Below are 13,098 nucleotides of genomic sequence, written 5' to 3' on the forward strand. Positions count from 1 at the left end.
GACATTCATTGCTGCCCTAAGCGCCAGTGGCATAATGGGCAGTGAGTAAGTAGTTCCCTGTACTCTCAGGTGTGACAAATTTAAGAGAAAATGCTAAAATTTTTGGCACTATTATGGTGGTGTGACAGCCTTATGTAAATATTATGATTCTTATATTCATGACTAATATTGCAGAATTAAATGGAATTGACAATGAGTTGAGGATGAAGTTTTACAAATGCTTTTCTAGTGATTGACATGCTATCTGTCCTTGTGCTTCAAAACAGTTAAATTTGTTGTCATTTTTTGCAGAAAGAGAGGTTTGTAAAGCTCTTGGACCAACTGCATAATTCCCTTCGCATTGATCTATCAATGTATAGGGTAAGCTTTTGCATAAAGTTGTGTCTTCTCTTTGAATCAGTAGAAAGTTATATTGTAAATATAAGTGTGAATTAATGTCCTGATTTGATTTCAGTTCATATGGTATAAAACTACAGGAGTATTTTTTTTAAGTCAGAGTCAGTTTTGAATCATCTAAATTTAAAAAAAATGTGGATTCAAACAAATGCTTTGTGGGCTATAATAAAGGAAAATGTAATTACAAAGGAGAAATGAGCAAATGATCTCAATTCTGGCATTCTGGCAAAATGAGCTAACTATTTGCATGTTGGACTTTTGTTGGTGTAGTATTCATTACTACAAGCTCAGATGTTTCAAGTGTTGAGCAAATTGGCATGCTTGCATTTTGCACCTAATGGCTTCACACCTATCACTGGACTTACAATAGTTTGTACAACCAGTGTGCAAAGTTAATATAAACCTTCCTTCCTTCCCAACCCTCCTTGGCTCATCTTCCTGATCATCATTAATGAAATGACCTATTGGCAGACTTCACTTTCTTTAAATCAGTAACATCAAACTAACAACAAGAAGTATTTTATCCCTCCTGGCACACATCTTTGAGAGTGACAGAAATGCTACACCTGCTCATTCACCACCTCCCTCTCCTCCATTCAGGGCCCTAGACAGTCCTTCCAAGTGATGCAACACTTCACCTGCAAATCTGTTTGGGTTGTCTATTGTATTTGGTGCTCCTGATGCAGCTTCCTGTACATTGGAATTTACATTGGGGACCACTTTGTTGAGCACCTTCGCTTCATCCACCAAAAGTGGAATTTCCCTGTGGCCAACCATTTTAATTCTGATTCCCATTCCCATCCTGACATGTCAGTGCATCTTCTGCCACGATGAGGCCACTCTCAGAGTGGATAAGCTACACCTCATATTCTGTCTGGGTAGTCTCCAACCTGATGGCATGAACATCGATTTCTCTTTCTAGTTTTCTTTTTACTTCCACCTTCAATCTTCTTCTATTCTCCAACCTGGCCGCTTACTTCTTGTATGAACATGAGAAAATCTGCAGATGCTGGAAATCCAAGCAACACACATGGTCAGCTCGAAATGTGAACTGTTTACTCTTCTCCATAGATGCTGCCTGGGCTACTGACTTCCTCCAGCATTTTGTGTGTGGGGGTCACCTTTTCTCCTCACCTGCCTGTCACCTCCATCTGGTACCCCTCCTTCTCTTTCTCCTATGGTCCACTCTCCTCACCTATTAGACTCTTTCTCCAGCCTCTTCCACCTATCATTTCCCAACCTCTTACTTTATCCCCCCTCCCCCACCTACTTGGCTTCACCTATCACCTTCTGAATTGCCCTCCTTCTCCTACCCCCCCACCTACCTTTCTATTCTGGCATCTTCCCCTTTCCTTTCCAATCCCAAAGAAGGCTGAAAGGTCAACTGTTTATTCATTTCCATAGATGCTGCCCAACCTACTGATTTTCTCCAGCATTTTGTGTATGTTGCTCTGGATTTCCAGCATCTGCAGATTTTCTCGTTAGTACTTTGACTTCGTAGTTCTTCAAAAACTAAACTTGAAATAAACAATGTGATATACAGTCATAAAGTTAAATGTATTTGGCAGCCTGGGTCTCTATAATTTGGGTCAGTGACCATTTTGACTTCTAGCGTGAAATGGATGGGGCTATTATAAGAATAGAGAGACTACTGCAGCAGTGCAGTGCCATTATTAGAAGCTTGTAGTAGTGCTGTAGAGCTGAGAGAACTCCCATTCATTCCAGTTTTCCCTCGCTTGTTGATTGCCTCAAGTGGCTCCAGTAAAGGCCATTGGTTATGCTGTTGAATCATGAGAAACAAAGAACTGCAAATTGTTGGTGGTAACTGATTTCATCAATCAGTGTTAAAACTGATTTGGAAAGGGATGGATGTCTATTATAAATAATCTGTAGTTGATTTTATTTTAAACCTCCTCAGTTTTGCTGTTTACAGAGGGACACAGCAGAAATCAATTTCTTGTCGTGCTATATAATCTATCCTATTTCTCTGTACCAGAGGTTTTCTATAAATACTTCAGATTTTTTAGTGCTATGACTGAATCTACTTACTGAACCATAGTCCATTAGTAAGAAATATGTTATCATCATAGAAACAAGATTTCTAATAAGATTGTGATATTGCCATAAAATTTAGTATCACCTCCTTCAATCAAGATTGGTAGAAGTGAAATATTATTGAGTGGATGGGCTTAGTTCAAAAATGGAAAGTTAATTAAAAGATTGCTAAATTATGCATGATTGATGTAAGTGCCATGTATTAGAATGGGTTCAAGGGAACAAAATGTTTTTAAAATAAAATAAGTTTAATAAAAAAATTGCTGATTCAAAATAAATTCAAAGATGAGAAACTATTTTCATGTTTTTTCTGTGAGATGTATGGGAGTAGAAAACCATTCTCTGTTGCATACATTGTATGAATGTAACAGTGCATGCTGAATAGGCAAGTTGGTTATCTTTGGAATAAAATGGAACATCATGAACATATGACAGAAAATAGGTATCTACCCTATGGATTCAGAATGGAAAACATATTTCATAATATTGCATTTTATCTTTGAAGGTCACTGAAGTTTATGTGGTTGGTTCTTGTTGCATTTATTAATGTAATTTTGAAAATTTAATTCTCTTGCTTTTAAATAGAATAACTTTCCAGCAAGCAGTCCTGAAAGGTTACAAGATTTGAAGTCAACTGTTGATCTCCTAACAAGTATAACCTTCTTCCGGATGAAGGTAGGCTAACGGATAACATTTAATGAATATTATGCAGACGATGTAGTTTGAAACTAATGAAAAATCACCCAAAATGCATTCATAACATTAAATGTCTCATCTTGGAGTTTCTGCTGATTGACTAACAAGAGCAAAGATAAGAAATCTGAAGCAGAAACAACTTCCTAACCAAAATGATCTTCTGAGCTAGTTTTAAAAAAATCTTTTGTTGGAATGTCACCTTCTGAAACTTACCATGTTCTGAATCAACAAGGCAAATTTCTTACTGAAATTCCGAACAAATATAGGACTTACAAAAGGAGCTGTTAAAACAGAGCTATTCTTAGAATACAAGCAAACTAATAGGAATCATTTATTACTATGAAACTGGATACTTGTGAAATTTAACTGTGTTTACTTGCAGCTGGTGATCAAGTAACTGACAAAATATCTCTTTTTTATAAATCCACTTTAAATGTTTTCATAATATAGTACCACATTCTTACTTTAAATGAGGGTTTTTTGTTTTTGAAAATTTCATTTCTTGCACTTGGTAATAAAAACATTTTGGCGTGTTTTTATTGTAGTTTTCACCTGGATTATCAGTTGCCCTCAGTAGTAGCTTTTGTCCGGTATTTTCTCTTCTACCATAATTAAAATACTTTATTAGCAATTATTAGTGCTTCCAGCATTGCACATTACTATAGTTGACATAAACTAACATGGTAATTCTGTTCACTGTTGAAAGGATAGCAAGGAACATCACTGGTGTCAAATATGAAATTATATCTGTTAACACTGTCCACAGCCACGTCGGTCAATCATGCTATTTGTTATGGACTAATGAAGATGATAAGAAATCTCTGAATGATGAAGAATGGCACATCACCTTAATTTTTTTTTGCCAGTTTTATAAACTGCATGTATGGTAAATAGAGTGGGAGTTTCTTTCAGGTGCTCTGTTTTCCACCTACAGTCCAAAGATATACCAGTTTGTAGGTTAATTGGTCATTGTGAATTGTCCTGTGATTAGGCTAGGGTTAAGTAGGTGGGTGCTGGGTGATGTGGCTTATTGGCCGGAAGGGCCTGTTCCGTGCTGTACCTCTAAATAAATTATATGAAGATGACCAAACAAGAATCCTTTGGTCTGTTACTGAAACTGAGACATACATAATCTAAATTCAGATGACAGAGTACTTTGAGCTCCTGACTGGCAAAGCTCAAATCTGTGTGTAACATTGAAAAATAACATCAGTATCCACCCTTTATTTATATCCAATTTTAGAACACCATTGTGTAGTCTAGTATTAGCATGGTTATATGAAGTGGTAGTCTTTGTATGTTAGTTTCTCATTGATTCTATAGTATTTCTTTGTTCTACTGTGAATGCCTGCAAGAAAATGAATCTCAGAGTAATATATGGTGATATATACGGTATGTACTTGATAATAAATTTACTTTCTTTGAGCTCGGAACAGGAAGCATTTGTTATATCTCTCTCCACTGGCAATGAATAATGCTGCACAAGATTTAAAACTTCAGTTTATTATTACCAAAGTACCTGGATGGGCATGAATATCAAATTAAGATGTTCATTGCATAATTGTGCCTGTGAATTCTTCCACAAATATTATCCAACCAAGCATTATTTCTTTGGAGAGGAAAATAAATGTATCATACAGAAAGAATTTATGTAATAACATGATCCAATGTGAATGTCTGGAAGAAGAGGATAAATGTATTGACTCAATGTGGATGAATCAGATTCAAGTTGAGGAAGGAAAAAAATGAAATAAAAATTGGCAACTAGCCTCCACTTTATGAGTGGCTATTTCCCAGGATATTATCATGCCTTGTGATTTCCTGATTATATAATTAAAAAGATCGGACAATCCATGCATTAGAAATGAATTACAGTATGTTTATTGCTCAATGTATAAATAAATGCTTTTATTAAAACAAATAATATCCAGCTGAGTATGCCTTTCAGATTTGCATAATGATTCTTATACATCATTAATGATTTTTTTCACTCAGAGGGTAGTGAGGGAGTGGAACAATCAGCCAGCACAAGCAGTGGATGCAGGTTTGATTTGTCCATTTAAGAGTAATTTTGCTAGGTACATAGATGGGAGGAGTATGGAGGGCTAAGGTCTGGGTGCAGGTCAATGGGACTACGCAGATTAATGATTTGGCATGGACTAGATGGGCCGAATGGCCCTGTATGTGCTGTAATGTTTCTAACTCTAATAGTGTTATTTGAAAGGTATTTAAATTGACTGTTGAAATATTGTAATATATTCAGACTTATTTCATCCTTGCAGGTCCAGGAGTTGCAGAGCCCACCAAGGGCCAGTCAGGTTGTGAAAGATTGTGTGAAAGCCTGCTTGAATTCCACTTATGAATATATCTTCAACAACTGCCATGAATTGTACAGCCGAGAATACCAGACTGATCCAGTAAGTGTATATCCTGTTTATAAATTTCACTGTTTGATGCAGAGTAAACAAACAAGCTATAAAGATTCTGCAGCTTTTTGTCTGGTTTGAGTTCACCCTTTGTTTCTACTTTTACTGCTCTCTTTTCTAGATGTGCAAAGCTTATGATACTTTAGACATCTTCCTCTTCAGCCCTTTCTTACTGCTTCTTTTCTTCTCACTTCCCTCTGGTTCCTCTTCTCTTTCTTCCATGGTCTTCAGTCCTCTCCCATTAGATTCCTCCTCCTCCAGCCCTTTGCATTTTTTAACCTATTACCTTCCCAGCTTCATCATACATCCCCATCTTCCCCCCCACCAGGGGTCTCACCTTTCACCTGCCAACTTGTGCTCCTTCCCCTCCAACAATCTTCTTATTCTGGCTTCTTGTCCCTTCCTTTCCAGTCCTGATGAAGGGTCTTGGCCTGAAGAATTCTGCTTGGCTTGTGCAGAATCTCTTGTGTTTATGATGCCATTGAGTTTTATTAGTCTAAAACGAGCACGTCCTTTCAGCCCATGCTCATATTTTTAACCATGGCAGAGACATTAAAACAGAAGTGCACTTAAAAGAAATTAAAATTAATTTACCGTAGCATTTTCATCAAAATACCCAGATATTTAGGAAAGGCTGTGCATATTAATAAAATTATTCCTCATTAACTGCACTGGGCATCTACTTTCAATGATCATGGTGACTTGTGGCCTTATTCCGTTAAAAGTAATTAGATGATATAGTTTTAGATGTATGAAATTCCCTTAAGGCTGCCTTTATAACTTTGAACCTGCATATATGAGATCAAGTCTAGTCCAACACATTAGAGGCGCAAAATTTTGGAGCACATCATAAACATGAGATTCTGCAGGTACTGGAAATCTAGAGTAGCATGCAAAGTGGCTGAGACCATGAACTGTTCAAAGGTTCCTGTGAAGTTCCAGCACTTGCAAAATCTCTCACATTTATGATGTGCTCCAAAATCCAGTGTAACACAGAAGGTAACTGAGACCATGAGCTGTCATATAATTTGCAGTGATGATGCATATTCAAAGAGACTTGACTCCATGTAAAAGGGATTAAATACCTGGCATTGGAAGGCTTTCTGTTTGCCTGTGTAATTAAGTATACTATAGTAGCATAGCGGTTACTGTGAAGCTATTACAGCTTGCAGCATTTTGGTGTTTCCACTGCTGTCTCTAAGTAGATTGTAAAATCTCCCCATGAATGCGCAGGTTTCCTCCTACAGTGCAAAGACATATGGGTTAGTAGGTTAATTGGTCATTGTAAGATTTCATGTGATTTGTGATTAGGCTAGGGTGAAATAGGTGGGTTGCTGGGCAGTGCAGCTCATTGGGCCAGAAGGGCCAGTTCAGCACGCTCTCTAAATAAATAAATAAAGTGTGTTTGACCATTACAAATTGTTTTGTTGGTGTTGTATTCCAATTCAGGGATGTATCACTATTGTAAGACATTCTGCTTTGCATAATTCCTGGTTTTATTTCTGACAATAGAAACTGTGAGCCAGTGTTTGACCTTGTGTAGAAAGTGATTTGTGAGTAAATGTGCCTTCAGTATACAGTAAATTTCCATACCTTTGATAGGCTTTTTATCCAGTGTCAGAAACTATTTGCTGTCTTGGTTTCCTATTGCATAAAGCTGTAAGAAATGATATATTTCAAGCTATTGTTGGAGAGGAGAGAGAGATACCGCTTCTACCTCTTCCAACGATTCTGTGCCTCACTCAAGTCCAGCATGTCAAGCTCACAAAATGGAGAATCGAGTGTCTTCACAAAATGGCAGCCTCCATCCCCCAAGCACACGGCAAGAACAAAGACTGCTTCCACTGTCCTTGATTCATTTGAATTCACTGATTTGAAGATTGTCATTCTTTCTGGCCAACACGATAAATATTTGGTGCATTAATTCAACTTTACAATTTCTCCACATTTAATATTTCACAGTTCAAAATTTGTTCTTTCAAAATTTTACCATCTATACTATTGTTGCATCTTGTTTACATCACATATTTTAATGTAAATTAATTATGTACTGTGTTCACTGACTAATCCACATATTGTATATCACCTTTACAACTGAAGTACTAGTGAAGTTTAGTCACTTTTACAAAATTAGAAAAAAAGCAAACCAATCCAAATTAGAAAAATTGTTTTCTTGTCATCTTGATCATGTTATAAATAGTACTGAAAACTCTGGATTGAACATCCCTGCTATTTGAAATAGTTGGGCTGGATCCTTTACATCAACCTAAGAGATTATAAACACCCTGGCTTTAATTCCATTCAAAAGTTTAATGAGCTGCTCTTCCTTAGCAGACCTCATTCTCCCATATTGGATTTTACGCAGCAAGAGATTTTGTATCTCAGAGACTGGCATTCTTATCTTGACCATTGTATTCTACACTCTTGTAAATATCTCCAAATTGTTCTGGAAGGTGAAATATCTGCACACAAAAAAACTAATCACTTCCATTCTCTAAGATAAATAGTTTGTTTTATTTACTCTATACTTTAACAAGTAAATGCTCAGGATCACAGAATTTTAATAAGTCATTCTGTACTGAGTCCACAAAGTTTGGTTTATTTATTTGGCACTATATATTAAATTGTCCTTTCCATGTCTCCAAGTTTTAATGCAAACTTCAGTATGGTTCTTGAACACACTTTTTGACCTTGTGCCTTTGCTAACCTTCAAAACTCAAACCTTTTGCTATTTGAGCAATTTTCTTTTTGATTGACAATATATTAACAGAAATACACTCTACTATGCATAGCATAGATTCGTTATAATGCAGTTAGTCAATTCTTTATTGAAATTTTTTTTAATGCCAAAAATTCATTCTAAGCAACACTTAAAACTTCTCTAGGGTGGCTGCCATTACAGTAATCATTCAGACAGCCAATGAGAGTGTTTTGCATACGCTCTGAGGCATTCCCAGCCAGTTGCGTATTAGTTCACACTCTGACTCCCCCACATGTGTAAATGTTCTTGTTCTCTCACCAATTTATTCCACTTTTTTCACTGTCTGGTAAATGGCCTGCAATTTCCAGTAAGGGTAGTACATCTAAAAGTACAACATCATGAAAGCTGTAGACAATATCAGAGCACCCTGGGGTGAAGTAACTTCAAACTGCATGAATAGAGTGTGGAAGAAGCTATGGCAACATCCTGGGATTTCAGGCAGAACCAGTCATTCAAAACATCATTGAACTGGCCAGTGAAGAGGGATTAGAGGATGTTAATGATGGTGATGTTGAAGAGTTTCTGCATTCTCATGGTGAAAGCCTTAATAATGAAGAGCTTCAAGAATAGGCAGAGCATTGCATCTTGGGTGAATCTGAGGACATGGATGGAGAAGAGGAAACACCAGCAAGAAACCTCACCACAAAATTCCTCAGCACTAGCATCACCACGATCACACAAATCATGGACCAGTTAATCAATAATGATCCTGACTGGAAGCAAAGCAATAAGGCAAAGAGGTGTTCTCGACATGATTTCCTGCTACCGAAAACTGCTTCATGAGAGGCAATCTAAGAAAAGGTAGTCAAATCTTGATACCTACTTGAAGGAGAAGCCAAAGTTAGAGGTGGATCCACAGTCTGGCCCCCCATCTGAGATGTAACTGCCACCCGTTTCCCTCCGCTGCTGCTCCACTGATGTACAGATTAGGCCTGTTTGCATGTTTGTTACTCCATGAATTAGTGTATAAATAAAACAATAAATCATATATCTCGAGTTTGATTTTTCTCAGTCAGGCACACATGTCTATTTACATAAAGTTAAAACCCGGCATAATGCTGATTTACATAGCACTCCACCTCCGAGGAACGCATCCTGAGCGTTAAGCAGGGTCTGAGTGTACATGAACGAGTAAATATCTTACAAAAAAAGATAAACGAGCAATGTATCAATCTGTTCCAGAATGAGTTCTAATGAGAACTAGGATCATTCCACCCTAAAAATCACAATAGCACCTGTCAACCGTGTTGGTGACATATGATAAAAACCTGCCTTGGTTTTATATTTGCATAGAGAATGTGTGATTGAGGCAAAATAAATGCAGCTATATTTATTATATGACAGGACCTCAAAAGCAATCTTGTATTAAGACCATGAGACCATGTTATGCAAATCTTTCAATGTATAACTCTTAAAGCCAATGGAAAATAAATATATGAATTATAAGAAATTATTTGTCTTTTAATCTTAATATCTACAGGTAGTATTGGCCATAGTGAATAAAGTAAATATTTAACAGCTTAAACCTTTTAATTCTAAAATCTTTTTAATGTTAAACTTTAATTGGTTAATTATAATATTCATTATTAATTACTAATTCACTGCACAATTGACATAAAATGTTTGCTCGTTTAATTCCATATTTTCAGCACTTCTCTTAGTTATCAGGACCCTCCTTGTATCACTAAACTGAACATAATTTGTTTTTTTTTCTTGCCTGTGCTAATCTTTCAATTTATATCTGCTGCTACTAAGAGGTTTACAAAGCATTTTAATTAAGGATAAATATACTTTTCTGCTGCAGTGCAGGAATCTGGAAGTGGGACCTCATTAGTGGGCAATATAATATACAAATGCATTCACACTAATGAATAATCATTCTCCATTGTTAACAGTATTGCATTTGAACCATAAGATATAGATGCAGAATTAAGGCCATTTGGTCCATCGATTCTACTCTGCCATTTCATCATGGCAGATCCATTTCCCGCTTAGCCAAAATCTCCTGCCTTCTCCCCTTAATCCTCATGCCCTGACTAATCAAGTATCTATCAGCCTCTGCCTTAAATATACCCAATAACTTGGCTTCGACAGCCACCTGGGGCAATGAATTCCACAGATTCACCACTCTGTAGCTGAAGAAATTCCTCATCTCTGTCCTAAATGGACATCCCTCTATTCTGAGGCTATGTCCTCTGGTTCTAGACTCCCCCACCATAAGAAACATCCTCTCCACATCCACTGTATCGAGGCCTTTCAGCATTTCCATAGGTTTCAATAAGATCCCCTTCATTCTTCTGAATTCCAGTGGTACAGGCCCAGAGCCAGCAAATGTTCCACATATAATAAGCCTTCCAATCCCAGAATAATTTTCGTGAACCTTCTTTGAACCGTTTCCATTGTCAGCACATCCTTTCTTCAAGACAGAGCCCAAAATTGCACTCAGTACTCCAAGCAAGGCTTCACCAGTGCACTTGTGCTGAAATCTTCACAAAATAATTTTTCTTAAGTGGACTATTTTGTATTATTTTGTAAAGATTTCAGCACAAGAATTAATTAAAAGCAAGTGTGATGTTCTATTCCAACACCTTTTGATACCTAGAATGAAAGGAGAAATCTAATGTTTGGGTAGTTATGGAAATTTTGGTGTTGTCCATTATTGAAATGTAGAAGGTTAAGGAGTAGCATTTTAACTCAATATTTGCCACAATGACAGCTTTATTTAACAAATGTCTCTAGCTTGGTTATCTCTCATTTACTTACAAAATAAAGGCAGTTTTGTACCCATCTAATTTTGTTTGATTCTTCAGAATAAAAAGGCTGAGATTCCCCCAGAAGAACAAGGACCTAGCATCAGGAATTTGGATTTTTGGTCCAAACTCATTACACTCATTGTTTCTATCATAGAAGAGGACAAGAATTCTTACACACACTGCCTCAATCAGTAAGTATCTGTATGCTATTTTTGTATACTTTTCTTTTATGACGTGTTGTAGAATATATGTCTAAATTATATACCGCATCTTAAGGCAGACATTTAATTGCAGACATTTAAAGACTAAAATTGTAGTTTTTGCTAGTCACCCATTTGCCATGATAAAAATTAACAGAAGTCAAAATATATGATTCTTTAGTGTCTTGTTGAATTAATCCAAAGACACCGGGCTAAATATCTTTTCTATTTCATTGTAGCAATATTTAACTTAAGATATGATAGAAAATCCTCTCTGTTTCAATGATCATCATTTTATTTATTGGCAACAGCAGCATGTAATTATATACTGTCCTTCCTATATATAAAAATAAACTGTCACAATGCTCATAACAAACATAGTTGCCTGTTTTTCAAAGGGCTGATTGGTAAGGCTATCATTTATTGCTCCTCTCTAAGCAGTGTTGAGAATTTGGGAAATGAGCTCAGTCTAGAATAGCCACAGTGCTTGAGGTAAAAGTACTCTATATGTAGTACGTTTATAAAAGTATCTCTGTAATTGTGTCTTAATGGAAATGGGATCGAGGAAAATACAGAGCAACACACACAAAATGCTGGAAGAGCTCAGCAGGTCAGGCAGTATCTATCAAAATAAATAGATAGTTGATGTTTCAGGCGGAGACACTTCCTCAGGACTGAGAAGGAAGAGGTAAGATGCCAGAATAAAAAGGTGGGAGAGGGGAAGGAGGCTAGCTGAAAGGTGATAGGTGAAGCCAAATGGGTGGGAAAGATCAAAGACTGGAGAAGAAAGAAATTGATGGAAGAGGAGAGTGGACCATAGAAGAAAGTGAAGGAGGAGGGGACCCAGGGGGAACTGGTAGGCAGGTGAAAAATGGTAAAAGGTCAGAGTGGAGAATAGAGGAAGGGGGGAGAAGAAATTTGTTTAACGGAAGGTATGTGTTGAGTTAGAAGTTGAATGCTTCAAAAAGTCTCCATAATAATAAAAAGAAAAGCATCCTTAGGTTCAAAGTGGTTCGAATACCTTGACGAGAAAACAATGTTATATGATTTTCCTAAAAACTGTGTTTAGGGTTGGCTAAGGAGTTGATGGATTTTGATATACTGTTGATGGCTCAATGACTGTTGATAGTGGAGTATCACATGTTGCCTACTGCTATTGGGTATGTGGTCCAGGATTCTAACCCAGTAATGATAAATCTGCTCCATATCGGTACTGTAATGTAGAGACTAACACGACACTATTAGATCTCAGGGTGTTCCTGAGTTCGGATTCAATTCCAGTGCCTTCTGTAAGGAGTTTGTATGTTCTCTCCATGATCGTATAGGTTCCTCCGGGTTTTCCAGTTTCCTCAGTCCAAAGACATACCAGTTAGTATGTTAATTGGTCATTGTAAATTGTCCTGTGATTAGGCTAGGGTTAGATCAGTGGATTACTGATTGTGGCTTGTTGGGCCGGAAGGACCTGTTTCACGATGTATATCTAAATAAATACATATTTAGAACATGTAATGGCTTGTAACTTGAAGGGCAACTTATTCAGCAGTAATTATGTCCAGCAGGAAAGCCAGGCATAACATTTTGGAATAGTTTATCAGTTATGTTTCCATATTGTGTGATGGGGATCTAGTGGAGGCATCAGTGAGTGGTCAGCACTTCAGGTGATTCCCATCACAAGTTAATGTCTGCAACTGAAAGTAAGAAATAATTTTAGGATTTAAAAAAACTCACTTTACTAGCAGTTATGTTCTTGTAGGTTAATCCTTATAAGAAGTGATGATTAAATTTTGTAATACTATGTTTGTACTAAATTA

General features: G+C 36.9%; 1 protein-coding gene across 4 annotated transcripts in view; it reads left to right on the plus strand.

Annotated features, from left to right (window-relative positions):
• Window positions 1–13,098, plus strand: part of LOC140739717 (protein unc-13 homolog A-like) — a 287,569-nt gene that overhangs the window by 212,414 nt on the left and 62,057 nt on the right. For all 4 annotated transcript variants that reach the window (XM_073068158.1, XM_073068159.1, XM_073068160.1 and 1 more), the window contains 4 exons: window positions 292–360; window positions 3,037–3,126; window positions 5,430–5,564; window positions 11,145–11,278. In XM_073068158.1, the coding sequence (XP_072924259.1) occupies window positions 292–360; window positions 3,037–3,126; window positions 5,430–5,564; window positions 11,145–11,278 (428 nt within the window). The remainder of the gene's footprint in view (window positions 1–291; window positions 361–3,036; window positions 3,127–5,429; window positions 5,565–11,144; window positions 11,279–13,098) is intronic.

The sequence above is a fragment of the Hemitrygon akajei genome, chromosome 16, assembly GCF_048418815.1.
Source record: "Hemitrygon akajei chromosome 16, sHemAka1.3, whole genome shotgun sequence".
NCBI lineage: Eukaryota > Metazoa > Chordata > Chondrichthyes > Myliobatiformes > Dasyatidae > Hemitrygon > Hemitrygon akajei.